Below are 25,942 nucleotides of genomic sequence, written 5' to 3'. Positions count from 1 at the left end.
GCAGAATAATGCACTTTCAATTCAGTTTCAATGCTCTTTGAAGCTGGACTTTACTGTGCGGAATAACAAAATCCACTTTCAAACAAGTGGATTGAAAGTGCATCATTCTTCATGTGCGGCCAGAGAATTCACTAGATTCCTCAAGGGTCACTTGTTCTCAGGAGAACATCAATGGGCCTTGTGGAAGCTGGTGCAGCAGGTCCCACATCATAGAAAATTTGTCCCCAACAGTGTCTTTCTTGAGTCTTGCCCCTAAGGAACTATTTGAATCAGTCCAAGGCGCATCCCTTAACCCCTACTTTTAACTCCAAGCAGATGCCCAGCTTCTCTTGTTAGAATGTATCCTCCTCCCATCCATTTGGGACAGCTGTTTTGGTTATGATTGTCAGGTGATCATTGTTGTCATAATTTTGGTCTAATTTCCTTGCTGTAACACAAGTTTTGGCTAAGCCCAAATTTCTCTGCCTTCTTGAGAGTGGACCTAATAGACATATTTCTATTTCTGTTCTTAGCCCAGTTACATCACATGACAGTATGGTGTTATTTCAACCTTAGGAATGCATTTTTATTTGTTTTTTTTTAAGTTATCCCTCCATTAATTTTGTTGAAGTAGTAGCAGTATATCAAAAACTGTGGGGTGGACCCTAAACATGTGATCTTCTGTGAGAGATGATTCCGCGGGCAAAAGGGTGGGAGAGGTGGTGTTCAGTGACCACCCTTCCCTACAGACTCTTATGTTGTCTACAGGGATCCTGTAACCTTTGAAGGCATAATTTTAAGAGTGGAAAGGAAGGGGCAAAAAAGTCCACTTAGAAGAGGACAGTCCTGCTCACAATAAGGAATCCAAGCCAATGCCAGGATTATCAGAAAACAAATTCAGCGAGGTCCTCCCCCTGTCTAACTTGTCTTTTCTTGACTTTTAAAGGTGTTTGGTTTTTGTCCGTTGTATAGGTAACCATGTGGGCAACCGGTACGGTGGTGGCGGCGGAGCTGGTGTCGGAGGGAATGTTCCCCCATGGCAGTTTGGTGGAGGAATAAGTGGTGTTTCCTACTGCAACCAAGGTTGTGCAAACTCCTGGCTGGCTGATAAATTCTGTGATCAAGCTTGCAATGTCCTTTCCTGTGGGTTTGATGCTGGTGACTGCGGACAAGGTAATGTCTGCATGTGTCTTTTGGTAGAATTTCTTCAATACTGATTATGTGTTATTTCATGCATTTGTTCAGTCTGGGTTTATGCAGACCCAGTCATTCAAATCCAGCTGTTCCCTGATCGCATTTACTTGCAAAGAGAGCCCTGTGAAGCTTATACTTGTGACTTTGTGTACACATCAGTCCAGTAAATGACACACTAAGCATATATCTTTTGGGGGGAAGTGGAATTAATGGTCAGGAAAGCCACTGTCTTTGGACATTGGACTCGTCCTTCTAAAACGTTCTCTGCTGCCCATCCATGCCATGATCAGGAGTTTTATAACAATAATTTAAAAATGGGGTGAAGTGAGGTGGGGTGAAGTATATAGGGAACATTTCTATGATTTCTGTATTTTTGCTCTTTGTTTCAGTTTCCCCATTTGTTTGTGGTGGAGACAAACAAAGGTGAAGGGGTGTAATTTTGTTGCCATTCAATCAGTTATGGCGACTTCCATGAAGTTTTCAGGCAAAAGATGGTCAGAGGTGGTTTGCCGTTGCCTGCCTCTGCATCAGACCCCTGGTATCTCCCATCCAAATACTAACCAGGTTCGGGGCTGAAGGTGTGTACCTGGCCCAAGGGTTGCCCAGATCCTAGTTTGACACCTTAACCACTACACCATGCTAGCACTCATACAAAGGAGTGTAATAGGGCAAGGTGAAGATTGCGCCTTGCTGTGGCCTTTTATTTTCTTTGCCTCCAGGATGCTCATTTGTTTTGTTCCACAGTATCTTTGATATTTGTCTTGAATTAGCTCTTCAGGAAGTGGCTGTCCCATTTGTAAAACTTTGTATAATTCATCTTGAAACATGGGTTGTGTGTGGGGGGGGGAGGGGGGCCACTATCTGATGCAGAAAACTGACAGTCCTTTTCAGTTAGTAGTTCCCATTTCCATACCTTTATCCAATCATTGCTATATGAGTAATATTAATACAAGATATGACAGATCATGTAAAGTATTTCTGTGTTCTTCCAGATCACTTTCAGGAGTTGTACAAAGTGACCCTTCAGAGGAATGTGACTCATTATGTCATCCCAAAAGGTGAAAACCTACCTTACTTCAGCTTTGCTGAAATAGCCAAGAAAGGTCTTGAGGGTACCTATAGTGATAATACCATAATCCGTCATGCTTCCATTGCTAATAAATGGAAAACTGTCCACCTGATCATGCACAGTGGAATGAATGCAACTGTGATTCACTTTAATCTTACATTTCAAAATAAAGATGATGAAGAGTTTAAAATGCAGGTGACACTGGAGGTTGATACAAGAGAAGAACCAAAAGTGAACATCACTTCCACTCAGAAACCTGAAGATAATGTGAAAACTACTACAGTAGTACCAGAAGCAGAAATGATATTTGAGGATATCCCTGAGGAAGCACGTTTTCCAAAAATTAAAAAGCGTCCAAATGGCACGATGGAGAGTTTGGATGGAGTCATAGTAATTCCACAGGTTGACATGTCTGTCCTTCCCGAAGATGTAAGGCTAGCTCTGCAGCACTTAGATTTGCAGCTACAAGGTGGTGACATCACCCAGAAAGGGTACAACCTGTCAAAGGCTGCTCTTCTGAAGCCCTTCAAGTTGCTGCTCACAACTGCAGCAAACCATTTCCAGAACGCAAGGAGTAAGGAAGCGTATGACCCCTTAGGAGTTCGGAAGAATCTCAGAAGTGGGCAGAACTCTTACAAAAGCAGCCAAGGTGGCAAAGCGAACATTGAAAAAAGAAGTCATGAAGTGCTGCTACCTGTTGGTAGCACCCCTGTGGCAATGAGGGTGAACAGCCATTTCCCTCTAAGACACAGCTCAGAGATAAAATCAGAGCCCACACCTGTACTCCAGAATGCAGGTAAAAAAAATAAGCCTCAGGAGAAAATCCTAAATACGCTCCAACAGAAGGAAACTCAAAAGCTACAAGAAATTAAGAAAGATAAAATGGCAGAAAAAAAGAAAGGAGACACAGATGACGATCCAGCACGTGCTGAGGAGGATATAGCAGGAAATCAAGAAGTACCAGGAAGGAAGCTGCAATATTACACTGGAAATTATCCAGGCTTCTTGCCTTGGGAGAAGCATAAATATTTCCAGGATCTGCTTGATGTGAGTGTATGAGATGATTGAGACAGTGTTGATAAAAGAGTGTTGTAAAGTGATTTTAAAGAGTTAATGCTGCATAGTCTCCAACAGTCAGGATGCCCCGGGTTCAAATTTTACTTTATGTCACGAGCTAACAAAGTAGAGAGGCTGGATGTATTAGACAAACAACTAACAAATACATTTAACCCTAAAAAAGCCTCTCTTGGCTTTACCATCTCCCCAGTAATGGGATGGGAGAATATAGACTTATCTTTCCAGATTGTTGTAAGGATTGCCATTAAAACGAACCATATTAATGATAACAGTGACTTCAAATATACCTCTGTGAAAGTTATAACATGGCTTAGTTCAAGATTAAACTTTATATTGTTCACTGCCTCTTTTATATACAGAGGTCTTAAACCTAAATTATCTATATATGAAAAAGTAGGGAATCCTGGCGCATCTATGGCAGGTGATTGAAGTTTGCCAAGCCTTGGTACCCTTGCTATTGTCAACATAAAACTGGACCAGGGCCTTAGTTTAATAATCGAAAGACAAGATGCAGACCAAAAATAGTGTCTGGTATTAAAGACACTCACATCTTGAGCAAAATTACACTCTTCTAAGCCCATTCTCTGCTTAGCGTGGTTCTGATAGGAAGATTTTTTAGATTACAAATGTAAAGTAATCTGGCTACCATTCAGAAATCTTTAAAATCAGGAGGCTGTTGGACAATTTGGAAGAGTCTGCTGCAAATCATTGGTGGGATTACATTCAAGGGGCAATTGAAATTCAAAATTCTGCTTTCAGTTGAAATTTTGTTACTTTAATTCTTGTTAAATGAGAAGTCACAAAATGACAAAGGTATAAACTGTCCAAGCCTTAAGTACTTTGGGACTAATATGTGTAAATATAAAATTTCTGCCTTCCTTCAAATTTTTAAAAATTATTTCACTGTAACATGGTAGTCAGATTTGGTTGTCATACCTCCCTTGCAAATACAATCAACCGTCACTGGAGTTTTGTGGCTTATTTTCTTAGTAATAGAGAATAAATTACATTAGAGTACATATTTCATCCAAGGACAATTTTAGGTCTCCAGAATCTTTAAATAGTTACATGAACTAGGCATTTTTAAAAGTACTCTTGCACATCTGGTAGCATTGAAGGCAACTGGATTTCTATCAAGTATGTTTATGAGAAAATGGACTTCTGTCATTTTGTGAATGACATAAGCATGAACTACATATGTATACTTCTCCACTCCCTCTAGGAAGAAGAGGTGCTAAAGAAAGAGATGGCTTACTTTACAGATAGTAAACTGATTGGGAGGCTGCTGAAAGACACATTTGCTGATTCTCTCAGATACGTAAATAAACTTCTGAACAGCAAATTTGGATTCACATCTCGGAAAGTCCCTGCTCACATGCCTCATATGATTGACCGAAAAGTGATGCAAGAATTGCAGGATTTGTAAGTTTTTCTTAATTAACATATAGCATCTCCTACCTCACTGTCCTAACTATGAAAGGGCTGTTTTCCAAAAAGGGTATCACCCCAGACATCGAGTAACATTTTGTATCCTATGAACTGTAGTTTAGGTTATTTTATTTATCCAGATTTTAAAACAGGTTGAATTTACTCCCCTTCTTTCTGGACAGGTTTCCTGAGGAATTTGACAAGACTTCATTTCACAAAGTACGCCACTCTGAAGATATGCAGTTTGCCTTTTCATACTTCTACTATCTCATGAGTGCAGTTCAGCCATTGAACATTTCTCAGGTTTTTGATGAAGTTGATACAGATACATCTGGAATTTTATCTGACAGGGAGATACGGACATTGGCCACAAGAATTCATGAATTACCCTTAAGCTTGCAGGTACTTTTTTAATGTTTACTTTTTAAAAAACTCCATATAGTCCTTTTTTAAAAAAAGCGAATGAAAAGTAAGTATTGGAGATGTTCACTGATGGTATTAATACTATTTTCAGATGCCAGGAGACACAGGTTTGTTTGAGATCTAACTTGCTGTGTTCACACATACACTTCTTAGGGGTCGCCTAAGACTCTGCATCAGTGTTATCCATACTCTTCACACATACACTGCTTGGAGCAGCAATGGTGTAGTGGCTAAGAGCAGTGGCTAAGAGCAGGTGCACTCTGATCTGGAGGAGCCGGGTTTGATTCCCAGCTCTGCCGCTTGAGTTGTGGAGGCTCATCTGGGGAATTCAGATTAGCCTGTACACTCCCACACACACCAGCTGGGTGACCTTGGGCTAGTCACATCTTTTCGGAGCTCTCTCAGCCCCACATCCCTCACAGGGTGTTTGTTGTGAGGGGGGAAGGGCAAGGAGATTGTAAGCCCCTTTGAGTCTCCTACAGGAGAGAAAGGGGGGATATAAATCGAACTCTTCTCTTCTTCTTCCTCCACTCATGCTTAGAAGAGGAAATTTTTCAGCCTTTGGAAGTTTCCTTTCAAACCCGAGTTTGTTGTAATGTCCCAATACAGACACTTAGACAAATTAGAACTTCTTTTCTTCTTCAGAAGACAATATTCTAAACTACTGTTTAATTCTCATTCAGAATCCTAGTTTTGTGGGGAGCAAATAAGCTCCACTTTGTCCAGACACCAATGTTACCAAATCACAAGAAATCTGGGATAAGACCGAGACTTCATCTGTACATTATGTGCAAGACATGGTGTTAAAATGGCAGTGTGAGCATATTGCAACAAACTGTATTCAAGCTGAAGAAAAGGACCTTGATATCTGAATAAAGGTTGTGATATCTGAATTAAGACTTAAGATGTATAAGAAAGTTCTCCAGCTGTGGTAACAGTTGTCATACACAAAGTATACATACATACATACATACATACATACATACATACATACATACATACATACATACATACATACATACATACATACATACATACATACATACATACATAAGCCTTTATTGGCATAGTCAGAAAGAGTTATATCAATTGGGAACAATTGCATGAATACATGATAGATAAAAGGCCCCATGGGGAGCACAACAAATACGTTATACTGGGAACTCTCAACTACCTCCGCAATGAAATTGACGATCTCTTCACAAAGACCGGGGTCCGGGTTGTTTAACAATAGAGATAGTCAGATCAGGCAGCCCAGATTGGAAGAAAAAATGTAAGTTGGTATATTTAGATCTGATGTTATCAAATCTGGTGCAGTGCACGAGTTGGTGAGTCAGGGTTCTCAACCACATTAAGTTTGCGGTATAACTGCATAACCCTTGCAGAATTTATTCATAAATTGGCGCTGGAACCATACCGCTTTTAATAGGGCAGAGTACAGTATAGCTTTCTGTTTTAATGAGATAAGTTATATAACAGAAAAGATGTGGAAGGATGCAAGAAGATTCCCCAGATATATAAAATAAATACAAAATGAAATATGTAAAGTTGTATTTGGGTGGAATGGCTTACCAGATTACTGCAATCTTATGGACATTTAGCTAAGAATAAACTTTAGTGGACTATAATTAGGTTTAATTTCAAATAAATATGCTCCAAATAGGATTGTAATCCACATCCTGTAGGTTGTAATGGTATTTTTCATCCCAGGTTGTCTGTGTTTGAGGTAAGAAGTTCACAAGTCAGCTGGTCAGGTTGCTATGTGTTGGCACAATATGTATCAAAGGATGGATGTGAAGTTTAAATCCTGCCTTGATGGTTATTTAGCTAGAACTGCTAGTAGCGTTCACGACTATCAACCAGCACAATCCCTCTTCTCCTAACTTATGAATAAATTGTCCTCATTTGGGGTTCCAGTTAATTTGCTGTTGTCATTTTTCATTCTAGACTTAAGCAAGTTTTAAGTTCAAACGCATTAGTATAACAGCACGGATTAATAACATCTGAGTGGTTGAAAACTTTAAGCCTCGTTAGTTTTTCATTTAAGCTATTAATACATTTCAGTATCTACTTCTAACATCAAGTTTTTCTCTGTGGTAGCAAGTCTATGACTGTGTTTTACCACTTCACACTACAAATGTATAATCAAATGGTTGAACACATTTCCTTAAAGAAAACTAGATGTCAGGAAGAAGGAGTTGGATGCTACAGATGTTTTGCATCGGGGAGGGAATATTTTAGTGAAGAGGGGAATTGGGTTAGAGCTCTCCTCCTGGCTCTCCAATCAGCAGAACATCTGTATGATCCAGCCAAAGATTGTAGCCTAGCGTTGTTTGCACTTTGTTTTCTAAGTGAGTTGTTCTTATAAATTAATTGATTATTACATTAATTTTTGTTTAAAACATTTTTATCCCATTCTTACCCCCAGCCCCAGTTATGGCATTCATCACCTTGAAATTCATGTAAGCCCTAGCCCACTGTCCCAAGTGGTACAACTCAGAAGCAAGTTTCCCACTTTGGTGATGACTACTTTTGCATCTGACTTACAGAAATGAAAGTGTATAAGAAAAAGTCCAGTTCATTTAATTTTAAATTGAAGAAAGTTTGCAAGTACAGAACAAGAAAATGCATTATCTTGTTTTCTTTTTCCTGCCAGGATTTGACAAGTCTGGAGCAAATGTTAATAAATTGTTCTAAATCCCTTCCAGTCAACATCACTCATATTAATATTATACCACCAACACAGGAAGCATATTATGATCCTAATCTGGTAAGGACTTGTTAATGATGTGTCAGAATGTGTTTACTTGTCAATCCAGTGACATTTTTGTGCCCACTGAATGCTTAGTATCTTTGATACACTTTTCTTATAAAGAAATGTAGCAGCTTAAAAAATGTCAGCTCAGACATCAGAACCATCATATCTTTTGTTGTCATCCTCAGGGTAGAATTTATTTTTGGATTGTTTCACTTGCTAAATTGCTGGGAGCTAGGCTAGGCTAAACCTATAACATCTCTTGAAAATCCACCCATTGTTTCCCAGAATTACTAGTTTAGAAATTGCCAGGTGTTTAAATCCGATTTATGTGGTTGGCATTGATTGCCTCCCACCAAAGCATTTTCTTTCTCTGTTGCAGAATGGTGAATGATATGCATATGTGTATGTGTGAACACCTTTTTGTGCACACATTTGTTTTTGCTTGTCAACCAGTAACCAGTTTCATTGTAGAAGTAGTAAGATCACTAGGAATTAGTGTTCTGCAGAAACACTATGAAAGAGGAGCATGCCAATTCATCACCAGTCTCTTTCAATTAATCTCTCTCCCATTTTCAGCCTCCTGTGACTAAAAACCTGCTCACCAACTGTAAGCTTGTGACGGATAGAATTCGTAAAGCATACAAGGACAAAAACAAGTACAGGTATCTCATTCTTCTTTATTGATGTTGCAAAGCAAACAAAAAGAGTAGAGAAGTTTAGAAGAACCCAAAGAATAAACTGTGTTTTTTTTAAGAATGAACTAAAGCCTTTTGGCAATGAACCAGAGATGGAGGAATTGAATTTTTTTTAAAAAAATTAAGATTTCTACTTAAAATATTTGTTAATTATATCTTCATGACAGCCACTGGACACACCTGCTGGCATGTGGCATGGTAATAGAATGTTTGGGTTGAGTTACATAAGATTAGGGTGGCACAAATGAAAAGGGAGAGATACAGTTTCTTGCAGCAGGAAAGGTGCAAGAGACGAGCCCAATAATTTCATAAGTAATTCCCAGAGCATTTTGTCTGCTTTCATCAGTGGAATTTATTCAACGATGAGCTAGAAAGTTGTCTTTCCTGCTGCCGTCCCTTGACAAGTGATTTTGAGTTACGCATCCCTGCCAACGCATGATGGCACAAACAGAACAGTCCTTTTAAATGTGGGTGCAATGCTTGTGTGAGGATTGATCCCACAAGAGCTGTTGAAAGATCTGTCTTTTAATAGACACCTTCAGTGTGCATGCAGGCAATATTATTATTTCTTTGTTTCACTTATACCCTGCCTTTCTTTCCAATGTGAACCCAAGGCAGCTTACACTGTTCTCCCCTCCTTCTATTTTATCCTCAAACAACCCTGTGAGGTAGCTTAGGCTGAGAGTGTGTGACTGCCAATGGTCACTCAGCAAAGCTTCCACGGCCAAGTGGTGATTCAAACTTGGATCTCCCAGATAGCTAGTCTGATGCTGTAACCACTGCACTGCTGGCTCAATAGACCAGGGCAAGGAGGGAACAGGTCTGTGAATCCATTCCATACTCTCATCCAGCTTCTCCATTTCTGCTCACATAAAGTACTTGAGTTTTGGAACTAGAGTAATTTGCACAATACAGAACTGGAATACTAGACATACCCTACTAGACTGCTTTTGTGGTGTAGTGGAAGTGAGGAGAAAAACATTATGATGTTTTTAAATTGTTTTATCATTGATGGACACCGCCCTGAGCCTTTGGGGAGGGTGGTATGTAAATATAATAAATAAAATAAAATAAAAGATTCCATTGGATCACTCTGAGTGAGTTCTGCCCTTGTGCTAGGAAGAATTTATTATTAAACGTTTTTAATCCTATTTTTCTCCTGCCAAGCAGGGCTCAAAGCAGTGTACAAAACAAAATTAACCACAATTTAAAAATCATAATCCAGCCCCCCCCCCCCCAAAAAAAGGGAGGAGCATCAGCCAGGCAGGTAGAATAATTTAGTCCTTGATGGAATCATTTCTAAATGTTTTTCAAGCTGTTCCCTGCTGTGTGTAGATAGAATATTGACTTGAAAAAAAGATTTTATAGTCATAAGAAAAACAGGTATATAAACAGACTAGCGAGATGTGTGGCTGAAATTCAATATAATAATCCTTGTTCTATCCCTGAATTCTTACTTCATGCTGTTATATTGCTCTTTTTATCCTACTAAGGTTTGAAACCATGGGAGAGGAAGAAGTAGCTTTCAAAATGATCCGCACCAATGTTTCCCATGTCGTTGGCCAGCTTGATGACATTCGGAAAAATCCCAGGTATGTACTTCTGATGTGTATGATGTGTATTTGATTTTGAGAGTACTTCAAATTCTGCTCTGTAAAATGAAATACCCATTTTCATTATTTTGTGTGTGTATATATTGCATTCACACACACACACAAAATAATGAAAATGGGTATATAAATAAAAATCATTTTAGTTATTGGATTTGTTACACAAGGCCTTTCCTATGCATGGAATGGTGGAATAGCACGTCTGCTTGGTACAATGAAGGCCATTTCCCTTCATTCCTACTGTGGAAAAGTTGTTTGGATCCAGTCCATTGTGTAGGAAAAACAGAGTGCTGCTTTTCTGGAAATCAATGTTTAACAAAGTATGTGGGTCGTTTACATTTGTCTGTATGTGGGAATAATAGTATTTTATAACACAGTTTTTGCCTCAATAGATACTCTGAATTTTTTTTCCACCAAGTTTGCTGAATGAGAAACCCAAGCTACTGATTGATTTACAAAAGGGTGTAGTTCTTTTTTTAAAATTGCCTCTTAACATAAGCAATAGAGATTTTATTGTTTTCTTTCAGAAAATTTGTTTGTCTAAATGACAACATTGATCATAATCATAAAGATGCTCAGACAGTAAAAGCAGTGCTTAGGGATTTTTATGAATCAATGTTTCCCATCCCATCCCAATTTGAGCTGCCAAGAGAGTATCGAAACCGCTTTCTTCATGTTCATGAGCTTCAGGAATGGTAAGTGATGTAACTCCTTGAAATCTGACTTGGAACATTGGTCTGTATCAGCATTAGTAGTAAAGGTTTCTTCGCAGAATGTAGCAATTCACCTTCTGCAGTCTGGACTAAGTTTTAAACATGTGCAACAAATGCACTAAAACTAAAAAGCTGGATTGTTGTGGGAAATTATTCAAAAATTCGAAATACTATGACCACCTTTTGTATTCATTAGAATACATTTTGTTCTAATGCAATTTCTTACTTAAATTTGTAACTGTGCTTTAAGTGTTTACCCTTTACTAACAGGAGAAAATCAATTTCCATAGATTTTAACCAGTAAATGATCTCAAATTCCCTTGTAGATAATGAGTGTTTCTGTAGTTTGTCAGTATAAATAGATATTCTACAAAAATGATTATATTAATTTTTATCCTGCTGTATTTAGGAGGGCTTACAGAGATAAGCTGAAATTTTGGACACATTGCATTCTAGTGACACTGATTGTATTCACAGTCACCTCATTTTTTGCAGAGCAGGTAAAAGCTATAACTTTTTAAAGGTAAAAATTTTCATGCAACTACAATAATGTATTGGGTTCCAGTTCAACATTTTTGCAAGGTCTTCCTTTTGTGGAACATGATTTTCACAGTTTGCTCCTCCACAGCAGTGAAAATGGAGTCTATGCCCAAGGATTTCTAAGAAAATACTTCTGTTCTTACGCAAATGGGATTCAGGGGATGTTTTCAGGCTGTCGTGGGAAACAACCAAAGTGATCCTCTGCCTCAGGAATCTTTGCAACCGCAGAAATTCTGTGAAAGATCCCACCCATAATATTGCTGTTTTGTCAAATGAATGCATAGCTGCTGGAATATTTTAATTTTATTTCTGTAAATTTATATCCCACCCATTACCATAGTCCTTGGGAGGGTTTCAATCATAAAAGCGCAATTTAAAAATACAGTTATATAAAATACCATTATAAAAATGGAGCAGACCAATATAATTGTTCCCATGAACAAACAATTGGAAAATCTTACTTCTTTTTTTCTTTTAATTTTTCAGCTAATCGCCCTCAAACGAAAATTGTTTCCAAGGAGGAGGATTCAGAAAGAAGCTTGTCAAGAACGAATGAAGGTGTAGAAGAATTTAAGTCATGACTTAGTCTACCTCAACATGTGACGAACATGTGAAATGTTTTGTTTCAGAAGTGTCTTGATTGCTCTGTCCTGGGCATGAACAAAACTGGCCATGTCATTATAGCCTTTGTAACACTGTATATGACACCCATGCTACTAAACTTACAGTGAGAACAACGTGGAAAAGGGTGTGTTGCCAGTCCTCAGATGGTTATACTTCTCAAGCATTATGTCCTGAGTGCATTATCCTTTTTATAAAAAGGGTTACTGATTGAAACATAGCTGCATTTATTTGCAGTGCACATTGCCAACTAAGAATAATGTTGGATAGTTAAGTTCAGCCTCTAGTAAGTGTGTTCCTGATTTTGCATTTAAAGGCTTTCTGTAAGTTGTAGACTATTCAAATCAATATCTTGCCTCTCCCACCTTTAGAAGAACACTAATGCTCTTCTGCTTTGGTTGCAACCTACATGCACCGAGAGCAGTATTCAGAATGGTGGTTGTAAAGGTCTTTTGTAATCCTTCCCTCCCATTATTCCACTGCTGTTCAGGGGATGTTACTGCTCTGTTAGGTGCTTCCCATGACATTCAATCAAGTCATGTCCCCAGGAGAAGGTAATCATCACAGGAAAATATCTTATTGACATAAGTTGCTTTTCCACATTTAGGCATACCTGACATAGCAACAACAAAGCAGCAAGAGATAGTCCTCATGTATCTTTCTGAGAGCAGCTTTGCATGCTTTTCTTTGAACTCAAGGGGAATGATTCAAACATGCCCCCTCCCCCAATGAGTACCGCCTATATTGGCAAGCTGTATCTAAACAATTGAAGTACAGAAATGATTGTTACTGCAGTGTCTTCTGAAGAACTGGAATCCTAATATCCTATTTTTCTGCTTACTCTAATGAAAGTGATATTTAGAGAAATTTGATTGCAGTCTCTGATACCAGTGTCATGTCTTTATTGACCAAAAGGAAATTACAGTTTCATGTTTGGATGCCTAATTAAAAGTCAGGGGTATGATCAAGTAAGGGAATTGTGATGTAACTATGTTTTTCTCAAGCATTGTGTAATGAGCAGCAAAAGTGCCTCACCATTATTACTTGTCAATACATTGTATTGTTTTAATGGTACTGATGTATGATATGCATGATATGCAGTAATATCGAGCATTCGTTTTCTAAAATGTCAAGGTAAAGCAAATTTTTTTTGAAAAAAACATGATGTTAATTCCTCTAGCGATCACATTGATTATTTTCTAATGAAGATCGTGATATTTTCAGTGTATATGTGTTGTAAAATGTACATTTTCATTTAATAATGTCCATGATTTTAAAATTATGTGGCTTTTTTCATGTGTTCGTGCGTGAAAGAAAAATGGTCATCTGTTAAATATTTTGAGAAATTCTACATTTTTTAAAATCAGGAGAAGTCCCTTATTCTTCATTATCCAGTGCATCCACCTACTTTTAAATTAAATAAATCTGGTTACTTGTTTTAAAATGTCACTTTTTTGTTTGTTTTAAAAACCAGGTTTCACAGAGCAACAGTCAAATTCTGGGTCAGTTCAGTAGAACTACATATAAATCATGCTTTACGTTTTTACGGCAACTAAAACACAAGAGAAAGTCATTGGGTGTGACCTCCACACTATAATTTGGATATTGGGAATATGCTCTCTTGTTGACACCTCTCCTTTCCCTTGCCAGTTTCCTTCTAGTCTTATTTCTTCTCTTGTCTTGCACTGACTGGAGAAGGCATTGATACTAAACTCTGCCTGGCCTAAATGAGAGGTTTTCCTGCTTTGGAATGCTCTGTTGCGTTTAGATATTTCTCTGCAAGAAGAAACCCAAAATACAGGGAGGGGACTAAGCAAACATTTCTTTTGGTTAGGGGAACGCTAATAGCTGAAGAACCCTTTTTAAGGAGGAAGGGCACTTTATGAAATTCACCTCCTCCCTGCCTTTCTCTGAAGAGCACACACTACTGATGCAGTCCCTACGGAGAGCTTTAGTGACATTGTCACCATCATCTGACAACTCTTATCTATCTCCATGAGGCGCTGGGAGGGAATGTATAGTGTCTAAGCAGAAATCTGCAGAAGGAAGGTTGTTAGAGATTCTTGGATCTTTTGCGTGGGATCCTCCGTGGGAAAAAATAAAGTGGAAGGGGGTAGCTGGAAAGGAACGGGACTAGTTTACAAGCCAAGGGGTTACGTATTTAGAAGTCGAGGAAATTTAGGCAGAAATAGGCTAACTTGGTGTTGAACATCAGTCACACCAGCAAGCAGCTAACCAAAAAAAATCTGCTTCAGGAGCTGCCTAGTGGTGAGGGAGAAAGTTCAAATGGCCTGTGCATGGGGAGCAAGTGTTGCTTTGGCAGTTGGAAGAAGCTCCTACACTTGCACTCTGTTGCATTTATATATTTCTCTGCAAAAAGGAAGCCAAACACTGAGCAAGCATTCCTCTCCTGGGATGTTGCGTGGTTTCCGGGCTGTATGGCCGTGTTCTAGTAACATTTTTTCCTGTCGTTTCACATCCTGCATCTGGCATCTTCAGATGTGATGGTAGTAAAGCATATGCACCTATGGAATATATACTCCGCTTGCTTTACTACCATCGCCTCTGAAGATGCCAGCCACAGATGCAGGCGAAACATCAGGAGAGAATGCTGCTAGAACACGGCCATACAGCCCGGAAACCACACAGCACCCCAGTGATTCCGGCCGTGAAAGCCGTCGACGATACATTCCTCTCCTGGTGAGGGGAATGGCTTCACCCTGAGGCATTCGAGTTCCTGCCATCTGATATATTTGCCGGGATCTCCAACAGAACTACGTGGAAGAAAAAAGAGAGCGAAGTTAGCTACCGGAGCGGGGCGCCGAGCAGGGAAAGCGGGCGGGGAGGAAAGGTGCTATTGTCTGAGGTAATTTAGGCGGGAAAAGTCCATTTTGAGGGGAACTCTGGCTCCGTTATCGGGAGGAGGCTGGCCTTACTCCTGCAAAATGTAATGAGCGGAGAGGAGAGGCGGCTGCGGCGCTTGCCTGAAAGGCAACCTCGGTGGAGCAAAACCTAGACGTGCAATCGTGTGGAAGCGTCAAGGAGGGGTTTAGGATTTGCTCGTGTGGAATCCTTTCTTGGGGGCTTGGAAAATCTTAGGGATTTTTCCGTGTGTGTGTGGGTGGGGAGGGGAGGGTGTTTCGAAACAAAAAGAACACCAAGCGCACAGTATATATATAACAGCAGCATTAGTTGCTTTGGCTTTCCTCTTTTGAATGATAAACCATCTCGGGGTAAGTAAGCTCAGATTAAGGTTGTTTTAAGTTCCATTAAAATACAATTACATCTCTTTAAATAATTCCAGGAAAGGTCCAGCTCACTGTTTTCGAGTAGGTTTATTTGAATTCTTGTGCCTTACTGGCCCCGTAGTTCAAGGAAGCTCACAAATTAAATCCTAAATACAATAACATCCAGCATGGCTATGAACTGGTTTCATTTCCCCCAGGTTCCCAAGTAGCAGGAAGTTTCAAGGATGATCTTTCACACCATCTGTTCTTTTGTGGGAAAAGCACTAGAAACATCGATGGCGCTGGGGACCAAGCTAGCATTCAAATAGTGCTGGTGTAAACAAGCCGGGTTTTACCTAAAGGGAGGGACTGTCTGCTATTCAGTGTTAATAGATTTCTTGTTCATTTTCTTGTTCTTGTTCATTTTCTACATTTTCTACTTGTTCATTTTCTACATTTCTTGTTCATTTTCTACATTGAAAATCAGCAAACTTTCTCTTCTGTCCAAGCAAGCAGCCACTTGCTAGTAGCCACCTGTCATTTATTTATTTATTTTATTTATTTTTCAGATTTTTAGACCACCCCATCCCCTAGGGGCTCATCAAGAGGTAGCAGTGTTTTAAGCAAGTATCTACCTATTATTAGTGTGTCCCCAAGACCCATCCATCGTTCATATCCAGAGGAGACTTCAGCAAGTTTCTAAAAGGGTAAGGTTCCCATAATTATGTGACAGCTACCAACTGGAGAAAAATGATGCTAGGAATTGTTCAGTTTCAAACTAAATGCAATTTGCCTATTTGATCATAGCATATGGATAATGTACGATACAAGATTATGAGACAACACAGGTGTACAGCCAAATTTATTTCAGATTTTATAGGTTTTAACATGCATATCTGGGAGGAAAGGCAGCATGGTATAGCTTGATCTCCGAGCTCAGTAGTTAGGCAAGATCACTGCTTGGAAGAGAAACCACCAAGGAAGTCTCTGCAGAGGAAGACAATGGCTAACAACCTCTGCTTCTCACTTGCCTTGAAATCCCCTTGCTGGAGTAGCAGTTAGTTGGCTGGGACTTGTTGGCAGTTTACATGCACACTCAAAACATGTACTATATATCTAAGTGTTCTTAGAATACAGTAAGACAGTGCTAAAATAATATACTTCTAGCACATGCTGTTATCAGGGCTCAAGGCACATTATATACTAGCCAAAGCCTTTGATTAGTAGAATAAATTATAGTTCATTTGGCTATTAATTTTGGGGCCTTCATACTTACAGTCGTGTTGGTAACAAATGACATTGATTAATGAATTCATGCCACGCATGCAACTACAGGCTATGTTGCTTTGTAATGAAATGATGAAAAACCTTCTGGTAGTAATTGTTCATGCAGAAACCATGTTATGAACTCTCAGTTCACAAGAACACATGTAAAAGCAAACAATAGCTTGTTGCTACCCTACAGTTACCTGAACAAGGTTTGGGCTGTTAATTAAACTCAAATAATTATATGTTTTTATACTATTTAGAACTCTGATTATGGCACCATCAGGAAGAAAAACTGCAGGGAAACCAGCCAAACCAGCACAGGAGGATCCAGTTGTACATGCCTACCACTTTGATGAAAATGAAAAGAAGCATCTGAGTGGCTCAGAAGAGGACATTCGAGAAGGTGCAGTACATCAATACTGGCTATTTTCTTTCAGTTTTCTCCTTAGGCTTGGTGTTAAGGTAAACATTGCTAAATGATTACTAGGAGCCCTGCAGTGTTGTTGCAATTGCCACTTTCCCTTGCTGCTAGCATTGAGCTCCCTTTCTCAGCGAGTCTGCTTGATGATAGCAGTGTTCCGGCAAATGAAGAGCCATTACCACTATGCTAATTCACCCAGCTCCCTATTCTCTTATTATTTGCAATGGGAGGGCCATAACCTGTGCATAGTCTTCATGTTCTTCCCTGTTGTCACCATTCCTTGGGCCTTGGAGGAGAGGTCAGCATGGAACAACATTGAGAAAAAAACAGTTCAGCATCTCCAAGGGAAAAAAATCTAGTAGAATTGCAGGGAAAGACTGCCTGAGATCTTGGAGAGCTGCTGCCAGTCAGAGAAGGAACTAGAAAGTACTGGGCTAGGTGGATCAGTGATCTGCTACAAATGTTTACATATGGTCATCCAAACAGAACCATGTAGGTGGTGGAATACAGGCCATCAGTGAATGAGGGAGCCAGCATAGTTATAGTGACAACATTGGAATTCAATGGTACTTAGGAATATTGTGCACTACTTCATTCACACATACCCCCTCTCCCATCATCTCATGGCCTTCTAAATGAGTTCTCTCTTTCCCTGTAATTGTGTTGTGATCTGGTACTGCTAACATCTAAACAGATTTATGATTTTTGTGAGCCAAGGATGGATAAGGTTCAACGTCTTAGTAGCTAAAGATATTGCTCATGTAACTCACTGCTGTGAACTTCTTAGATGAAGGGTAGGATAAAAGTGTTATAAATACCTAGATAATTAATTCGTGAACTCTGCTTTACTTTTCCCCCCCAAAACAATTAAGATGAAACACCAATCATTGACAAACATGGGAAAAAAAGATCTTCGACAACTCCTCATCCTGTAGTTCAAGATGATGTTGGGTAAATTGCTTAATGTTTACATTTTTAAAAGTCTGATAGTTATCTGATTAACATTACATTGTTGATGACCTATCTGTTTGTTTTGCAGTTTTGATATTCCTATTACAATCAACATTTATGTCTATCAAGTTTGATTGTAAACCATATGTTTTTTAAAGAACTGGAAATCTTTTGCATTTAAGATAGGAATTTAACTGAGATGTTTTTGTAGATATTGAAATTAATGGTAGATTACTTATTTTCCAGTTTTTTGTTACAGGGATGTAAGGAAGATCGAAAGTCAGCTAAGTACAGTTCTCTACTGTAAAGCATGACACATATTAATCTATGACCAGGCCACCCAATGGGTCTTCTGCATCATGTATCACAACCCCACACAGGTTGGAGCTCCAGAATGGGAGGCAATCATCCAGCCTCTACAAATCCCTTGGGGATCTGGCTGCATCAACATTTTAAGATGTAAACTAGTGATGCAAGTTGAATAGATCCCATATCTCCTAACCATGCAGTAACTCCATAGCCAGGAGTGGCAGCTGATTCAAATTGGTTGGGTGATTAAACAGAATCCCCACCCCTCAACAGCCTGAGGCAAACACACAGGGAACAGCAAAGGAACCTCCCGCATGGTCAAAAGGTTCCCCAAGCCTTAAAAAAACAAACACACAAGCCCTCAAACACACTGAGCTTGAAGGGTAACCCCCACAAAAAACAGAGCTCACATTTTTCTCTCTGTCTTGTTCTAGCAGTGCTAATACGACTGTTTTCAAACCATTTGATCTCAAATGTTTTGTCTGAAATAAACGAGTGAAATTAATTTAGCCTATGCATCTTTAATATAGCCCTAATGAATTATGTATCTCTTGACAAGCTATGTTTTGGATCATTAATATCTTCTGTTATTAGGCTTTACAAATATTTTTCAACATTCCCCTGAACACAAGGTTATGTTCTCCTGATTACGATGCCCTTTGTTATGCACGATGGATTATGAAGTCAGTAATCAGTTTTTCCCTTCATTTTTAAATCAGTTTTGAATAGCTTGTACTGGTAGTTATTCAACTTTGTTTTGTATAATGTTACTTTTTAACACTTACAATAATAAAAATTGAAATATATAAGTTTATTTTTCATAATGAACAAAAATAGTCTTATAACACTTTTTATAGGGGAGAAGTACAGAATATGTTGGAGCGATTTGGAGGTATGTATTTGAAAATGTTCATGTACTGTCAGTGAAACACTTTTGTAACACAATAAGTCTCAAATACAGTTCATAAACTTAACCTAAATTGTTCATGATGGAATTACAGCAAATAATCTGGTAAGTGTGAAAAGCACAGAAATAGCACAGATTTGTTAAAATGTATGTAAATGTTCAGTTAAATTGGATTTTTTGTCATATTTTTCATCTTGTAGTACAGTGGCACTACATTACTATAGCCTGTACTATGCTACACAGCAACACTACATAGACAATACTATGTCTATAATACATAGCAGAAACTGTAGCCAGTGGCTTTGTAGTAAATGAGTCTTCTGTTTAGCTTCACAGCAACAAATGATCTATTTATAATTCAGTTCCAAGAATGGCCACACCATGAGACTGTAGTATTGTGTCTTTTTAAAAATATGTTCAGTTATGTATTAAGTTTGTAGTGCAGCAGTGCAAGCAAAAAGAAATAACACTATATTGCTGGCCACATGAAGGATAAATAATGCATGTGCACATATTTAATATAAAGTATTTAATATAAAGTGCAGCTATCAAACACAACTGGATTCTTGTATGTGTTATGTTTGATTGCTGCACTTTGTATTAAATACTCACACATGCTTTAATTATACTTTGTGTGGCCAGCAGTATAGTATTATAATATTTACTTTAATTTTATTGTGGCCTTGCCAGGGATAAGTATCTAGATCAGCAAGCCAGCCATCTATATAAAATCAGAAAGATATTACTGAAAACGTTTCTGTATGTTCTTGCTTATGGAGTAAAAATTTCAGGGGCAGAGGATGGGAGTTGCTCAATTAAAAGAGCCATATTTACTTCCATCCCTAGTGTGAAGGGTTGCACTTCTAGCTTTTCTGTTTTTCCAGCAGCACCTGTTTCAAGGTGAAACCAACAGTTAACCATAGTCTTCAATTAACAAGGGCCTCACCCCCTTTTCTGAAACATAGGATGGGTCCCACACTGAGGAAACAGAAGATAGGTGCCACACACTGGTCAAATATGGTTCCCCAACCATTGAGTATCACTGATTAGGCTTTTTTAGTAATACAGTGATTTTTCATTTGATAGCATTGTTTATATTGACTATTAATAACATTCATGATGTTCATTGTCTTATGCTGTACTAAAACAATTGAATACTTTTTTGAATACTATAAGATTAATACAGCTTTTCAAACATATAAAACAATAAAACCTTAAACGTCCTATGTGAGCCATTATGGCAATGTCGCTTGAAAAGAACTTTGTGTAATTTAAATTAAAATATATATCTGTTGAAATATACAACTCAATGCCCATTCATTGTCTTAACGTAGCGGATATTAACAAGGCACTTCTAGCTAAGAGGAAAAGATTAGAATTGTACACCAAAGCCTCTCTCAAAACAAGTAATCAGAAAATAGAATGTGTTTGGAAAACCCAACAAGAGCAAAGGTAAGATTTGTATTTTACATTTTTCAGGGAAATCAGTCCAGGCTATGTACTTTGCCAACCTTTAAAGTTCTACACAGCTGAAGGAGCAACTCCTCTTGTACTTGCTTATCAGTGAAGATGTTCTTCTACAGCCCTGCTCTTTCTTTCCACGCCCGCAGAAGGCAGAAAATGCTTGGGCTTTCTCAGTGGGGGCATATATTCAACATTGTTTTATGCAATTGTACCAATCAATCCTGTTGAACCTGTTCTGTTGATTTAATGGCTGCTAGATCAAGCAGATTTTGCTGACTTATTTAAGATGGTTCTTTCAACTGGATTTTAATTGTAAATATTCTCAACAGTAGAAGTGGCATATACATTTTCAAATGAATAACATTATTTTATTATAATTTATCCAAAAAACCCGGCAGCCTATCATCAAAAGTTTTCTTAGTAATAAGCATACCCTCTTCAAAATAATGGTCAAATTAAATAAAATGCCTGTCTTCATAACAAATGTCTTGATTTTGATACATACAGTTTTAAGTTTTTTTTCAGGGTTACCTTAAAACTGCAGGTTGACTTTCATTTCCTTTTAGGTCAGTGGTTCTCAACCTTCCTAATGTCGCGACCCTTTAATACAGTTCCTCATGTTGTGGTGACCCCCAACCCTAACATTTATCCATTTTACAGATGGAGAACACTGATGCAGAGAGTCTTAGGCGACCCCTGTCCCGACCCCCAGGTTGAGAACCACTGTTCTAGGTCCTAGATAACTGATATTACACAAAGCATTCACAAATCCCTTATATTAGGCTATGAACTTTTTTCCTTAGGCAGAAAGTCAACCATGAATACTCCCAACAATTCCTACATGTGTTTCAACAGTGGGATGCTGACCTACAGAAAGCAGAAGAACAGGAAGAAAAACTAGCGGTTTGTTTCCCTTGCATTCGTCAATTGGTTTAAACCTTTGGGGCTTATATTTACAACTATCCACTCTAATGGAGTGTGATAAACTACAGTTCATTCACAAGCCAAAGAGGCGAGAAAGATTATGTTCACTCATGTGCAATTACTATATTTATTCTAGCTGGATTTTGCTGTGCATTAGATTTATTTCAAAATTTGTCTTTGCAATGATGCATGCTCCAATGCCTTCTCCTAAAATAAAGTTCAAAACAATTCAGATCAAACTGTGTGAAGTACTAGGAGCTCTAGGTTAAAGTCAGCAAAGTCGCTGTATTCACAAATTACCGGTAAGTTCCATTAACATCTCTTATCATGAGGCATAACACTAAATACAGCTATGCTATGTTTCAGCTTCTCAAAGCCATCAGACCTGGACAAATTTACAGTCTTCATTTTCAGGAAAGTTTAAACTGCTCTGCAATATTTTTGTAGAAGTATTAAAGTGTATCCACAATCATAATCATATGAGCATCTTATGAGAAGAACTTTTTTTGCTTTAGAACATGTTTCGGCAACAACAAAAGGTATTCCAACAGGCAAGAATAGTTCAGAGTCAGAGACTGAAAACCATTAAGCAGCTATATGAACAATTCTTGAAGGTCAAGTATATGCATTTTGTTTTAACACCAAATGATATTATAGCCCAAGCAAGTTGCCTATGCCCAACTTTAAGGACACAGTATTATTGTCAGTTTAATATATATATATCTTATGATCAGATTTTAGCCCTGGAAAGAAAGTATGATTTTGACAACCTGATGCTGAAGATATGCATGGTAATTTCTTGCAGCCTCTGGTCTAAACCACGTTCACTTGTGCTAACAAGTTATTACTGTATAACAAATCTATTTGCCAATATCAATGGCCAGAATGTTCTTATAGGTAGCTTCAGAGGATAGCTGTGTTGGTCTGCATGAGAAAGATTTGAGTCCAGTAGTGCCTTGAAGCCTAACAGAGTTTTCAGGGTGTACACTTTTGAGCATCAAAGCTCTCTTCATCAGACAGGTCTGACAAAGGGAGCGTTGAGTCTTGAAAGCTGACACACTGAAACTCTTGTTGGTCTCTAAGGTGCGACTGAACTGGAATCTAACTTATAGGCAGGGTATCTGTTGCCTGTTTTACCAGTTTCAACCTTTTTTTGTGCCCCCTTCAATTTTTGCATGATGACTTCACACTTGCAACTGAATGCCTCCTTGGTTGTGACCCTCTCTGGTTTTTTAAAGGGTTGTAGTTAGACACAATGTTGACATAATGTTCACTATGTCTTGTCGCATGTAGGTTATCTTCTGAAGTAGCTGACCAGTTCTATTAACAGACTGGTAGTTCAGCATTCTAAAAAAGTTATAGGAAATACTTCTCAAGAACTGGCACGTGTTAAGACCATAGTTTCCCAACACAGAAATTCTTTGTAGCTGCTATGATGGTTTAGGTGCCCCATTTGACTTAAAGGCAAGCAAATTTCTCAATATAAAAGAAAGATTAATTGAAGCTGGCATCTGCTTTTAGAGCATGGAAGACATGGAGAAGACTCATGAAAGCCTATTAACTGGAGCCCAGAATGAACTTCGCAAAGAAATGGCTATGCTGCAAAAGAAAATTATGATGGACACTGTAAGTGTTGACACTCATTTATGAAAAGTTCAGCTACGCATTTTAAAACAGAACATGTTAAATAGAAAATTAAATATTTACCATTTTGTTCAGTGAATCAAAATACTATGTTACAAAATATTACATTTAACCAGTGGGGGTTTTTTTCTTTTCTTATGACAGCAACAGCAAGAGATGGCAACTGTTCGCAAGTCTCTTCAATCCATGTTATTCTGATGGCTCAGTGGAGAAACAACGTGAACCTAAGTAACATGATATATACGTTAGCCGTGAGCAAAAGAGCCATTGTTTCAAACTCCATATTAAAAGTTACATGCATTGTTCGAATACTCAGTAACGTGAATAGTAACATCAACAAGCCATTGTTCCAAAGCAACTAAAAAGCTAGTTAATTCTCATTCAGTGTTGGCAAACCTATACTAATCCCTTTTCACCTCTTTAAAATTAAGAATCTATTTTGGGATTCAGATACTTTTAAAATAGTAGCCATTTAAGTGCAGACAAACCTTAGTAACACACAGTTTTCCTACAGGAACTATAATTGCAGAACATACAAAAAACTGATTGTCTTCAACAAATTTTACAGGTTTCAGATTTTTATATTCTCACCGTTATATGTATCACAGGAGAATATTCCTTTAATCTAAGAGGGTTTTGCCTTAACTGCCATACTTTACAGTCTATGTTTTGCTGGCATAATATTTCTTTTATTGAAAAACACTTCAATAATTTGTAATGTCAGTCTTTTCTTAACAAGGATGTTCCACTTTCTTGGGCAACCAATACATCAGAAATTGTACCTTTCATGTCATGTGTTACATAACTGAATTAAAGAGCTCCTAATAAAAATGCAACCTGCTATGTTTAATGAATTACTAAGGAAGAATGTGTCTCCAAAAACTGCACATGGAACATTAGACTTTATTTTCCCAAAACTGCAAAGGATCACTTTGAGAATCAGATTCTCTTGGTTGGGTAGGTTTAAAAAAAACCTGTTCTAAATGGTAATATATTTAATACAAATAAATTCAAACATTACAAATGCATTTTCATGACTCTGAGACTCTGCATCTCAGTAACAGGATCTTATGATTACTACAGTATTTAACTGTTTAAAGGCAATAAAAATTCATTTCATCATTAAATTCTGACATCCATCCCTTTTAAGACCTTTTAAAGTACAGTTATGTGCTTTAAAAATAACTAACTGCTGCAGACCAAGAAAGATAAGTTTTTCTTCCAGTTTTTCTAGAAATGCCCTTGAGATACAAGATTCTGTTCAATGCAGTTTGCCACCATTGACTGTCCTAAAGCTACTTCAAGAAGATTCTCTGTGTCAATTTCACCATTAGTCAGCATTTATCTTAGAATGCAGTTACATGATATGGAAGTTCTCACTTCTGACGGCTGCTTTCTGACGGCTGCTTCTGAAGGCATTTTTTGCTACATATTGTTGCACTATTTCTGGTTAAGGAAACAAGATTAAAGCAGTTCATGGTCCCTTGTTAAAATGTCAGATTAGAGGGCAATAGCTAAAAGTGATCTATTTAATGGAGAAAGTTGACAGGTTCCTCGCACACAAGTTCTGGGAAGACAGCCATGAGTGAGCTTGAGTTAAAGTCACCATGTTAGTACTTAAATATTTAGAACAAAATAGTACTTGCCTTGTATGTAAGAATGCCAAATTGCCAAACTGTATAAATCTTTGGTGACTATCTATTTTAAACAAAGGGAATTCATTCTTCAGGGCCATTTCATGGTGCCTAGAGTCAGTTCACACAAGAGGTTTTAGCCAAAGGAGTCTTTGGCACACATCATTGTGTATAAACATTAAATATATACTGGGTTAAATTCCGGTTCATTGCAGCTCTGTTATTCCATCTACCACAGTTAGAGGAAATGATATTGCCTTGATTCATTATGTTGTAGTTTATGCTCTGTACATGCAAATGCATTACCAGGAACCACAAAGGTTTACTTGCATAAGAAAAAATGTTTTGTGTGAACCATCTCAAAAACATGTTCTCTCTTGACTACTTTGAGAGCAGTCAACCCAGCTGGTCTGATGGCTATATCTACAAACAGTTAATTACATTAAAAAAGCAAGGTATTCAACTAGACCCTGCAGTTCAAATTGGTTTAAACTGTTCTGATCAATTGAATATAGATTAATTTCTTGTATAATGAAGTCAACTCAGTCATTAGACCTACCCATTCACCTTTAAGGCGCTTAAGCATACAACTCCCCCCACCCCCCAACTCACCCATACTTTATGGAAAGCTCTAATTATTAGGTATGAACAACCAACTTATTCACAGTAGGACTAAGGTCTGGCTAATCTCTTTCTTATACAGAAGATGAATGTGGAATGAACAAATGATGCAACTTAACTGGTAGTAAAGAACAAGCGGTTCTTTTTTCTGGCCTCACTAAATCCTTAAAAACGAAAGGACACTGATCCTGCCCTCACCAAGGGCCAACTTTGTGCAAAAAGACTTGCTACACAAAATGTTTTCTGGACACAGCCATGAAATATCATACAAAACCAATAGCTATAAAATTCCTACATTACAAACACATAGCAAATGAAAATAAAGAACTCTCCACTAGAAATGTGTAGAAGGCCCAATTCTACTTCCTTTAAAAAAAAAGTGATTTCACATTCTAGAGTGTTAGCACCCCCCCACCCCCACCCCCCCGGTAAGGAATGATAGGTTGCATCCACTGGATGATTTC

General features: G+C 38.1%; 3 protein-coding genes across 11 annotated transcripts in view; 2 read left to right on the top strand and 1 right to left on the bottom strand.

The window, feature by feature from the left end:
- The window catches only part of GNPTAB (N-acetylglucosamine-1-phosphate transferase subunits alpha and beta), a 40,786-nt gene extending 27,235 nt beyond the window's left edge, over positions 1–13,551 (top strand). For all 4 annotated transcript variants that reach the window (XM_048500754.1, XM_048500755.1, XM_048500756.1 and 1 more), the window contains 10 exons: positions 952–1,152; positions 2,166–3,289; positions 4,542–4,741; positions 4,930–5,149; positions 7,827–7,940; positions 8,505–8,590; positions 10,117–10,215; positions 10,761–10,928; positions 11,356–11,446; positions 11,973–13,551. In XM_048500754.1, the coding sequence (XP_048356711.1) occupies positions 952–1,152; positions 2,166–3,289; positions 4,542–4,741; positions 4,930–5,149; positions 7,827–7,940; positions 8,505–8,590; positions 10,117–10,215; positions 10,761–10,928; positions 11,356–11,446; positions 11,973–12,050 (2,381 nt within the window). In that variant the 3' untranslated portion in view covers positions 12,051–13,551. The remainder of the gene's footprint in view (positions 1–951; positions 1,153–2,165; positions 3,290–4,541; positions 4,742–4,929; positions 5,150–7,826; positions 7,941–8,504; positions 8,591–10,116; positions 10,216–10,760; positions 10,929–11,355; positions 11,447–11,972) is intronic.
- Positions 13,552–14,749: 1,198 nt separating this feature from the next.
- Positions 14,750–24,073, top strand: SYCP3 (synaptonemal complex protein 3). 4 transcript variants are annotated; one of them, XM_048499856.1, is made up of 10 exons: positions 14,752–14,973; positions 15,904–16,041; positions 16,864–17,006; positions 17,897–17,975; positions 19,142–19,176; positions 20,526–20,643; positions 21,459–21,558; positions 22,095–22,193; positions 23,101–23,205; positions 23,368–24,073. In XM_048499856.1, exons 3-10 carry the CDS (start codon positions 16,874–16,876, stop codon positions 23,419–23,421), a joined length of 723 nt encoding a protein of 240 aa, XP_048355813.1. In that variant the 5' UTR covers positions 14,752–14,973; positions 15,904–16,041; positions 16,864–16,873; the 3' UTR covers positions 23,422–24,073. The 4 variants fall into 4 exon arrangements, with proteins under 4 accessions (XP_048355810.1, XP_048355813.1, XP_048355814.1 ...); XM_048499857.1 differs by lacking the exon at positions 22,095–22,193 and having other exon boundaries at positions 14,753–14,973; XM_048499853.1 differs by lacking the exons at positions 23,101–23,205; positions 23,368–24,073 and having other exon boundaries at positions 14,750–14,973; positions 22,095–22,502.
- Positions 19,077–25,942, bottom strand: part of CHPT1 (choline phosphotransferase 1) — a 24,146-nt gene continuing 17,280 nt past the window's right edge. For all 3 annotated transcript variants that reach the window (XR_007244786.1, XM_048499851.1, XM_048499852.1), the window contains exon 9: positions 19,077–23,447. Coding sequence is in view for 1 of the 3 variants with exons in the window: in XM_048499851.1 (XP_048355808.1) it covers positions 23,403–23,447 (45 nt within the window). In the remaining 2 variants the exon portion in view is untranslated. The remainder of the gene's footprint in view (positions 23,448–25,942) is intronic.

The sequence above is a fragment of the Sphaerodactylus townsendi genome, linkage group LG06, assembly GCF_021028975.2.
Source record: "Sphaerodactylus townsendi isolate TG3544 linkage group LG06, MPM_Stown_v2.3, whole genome shotgun sequence".
NCBI lineage: Eukaryota > Metazoa > Chordata > Lepidosauria > Squamata > Sphaerodactylidae > Sphaerodactylus > Sphaerodactylus townsendi.
This window is presented reverse-complemented; position numbering and strand designations above follow the sequence as displayed.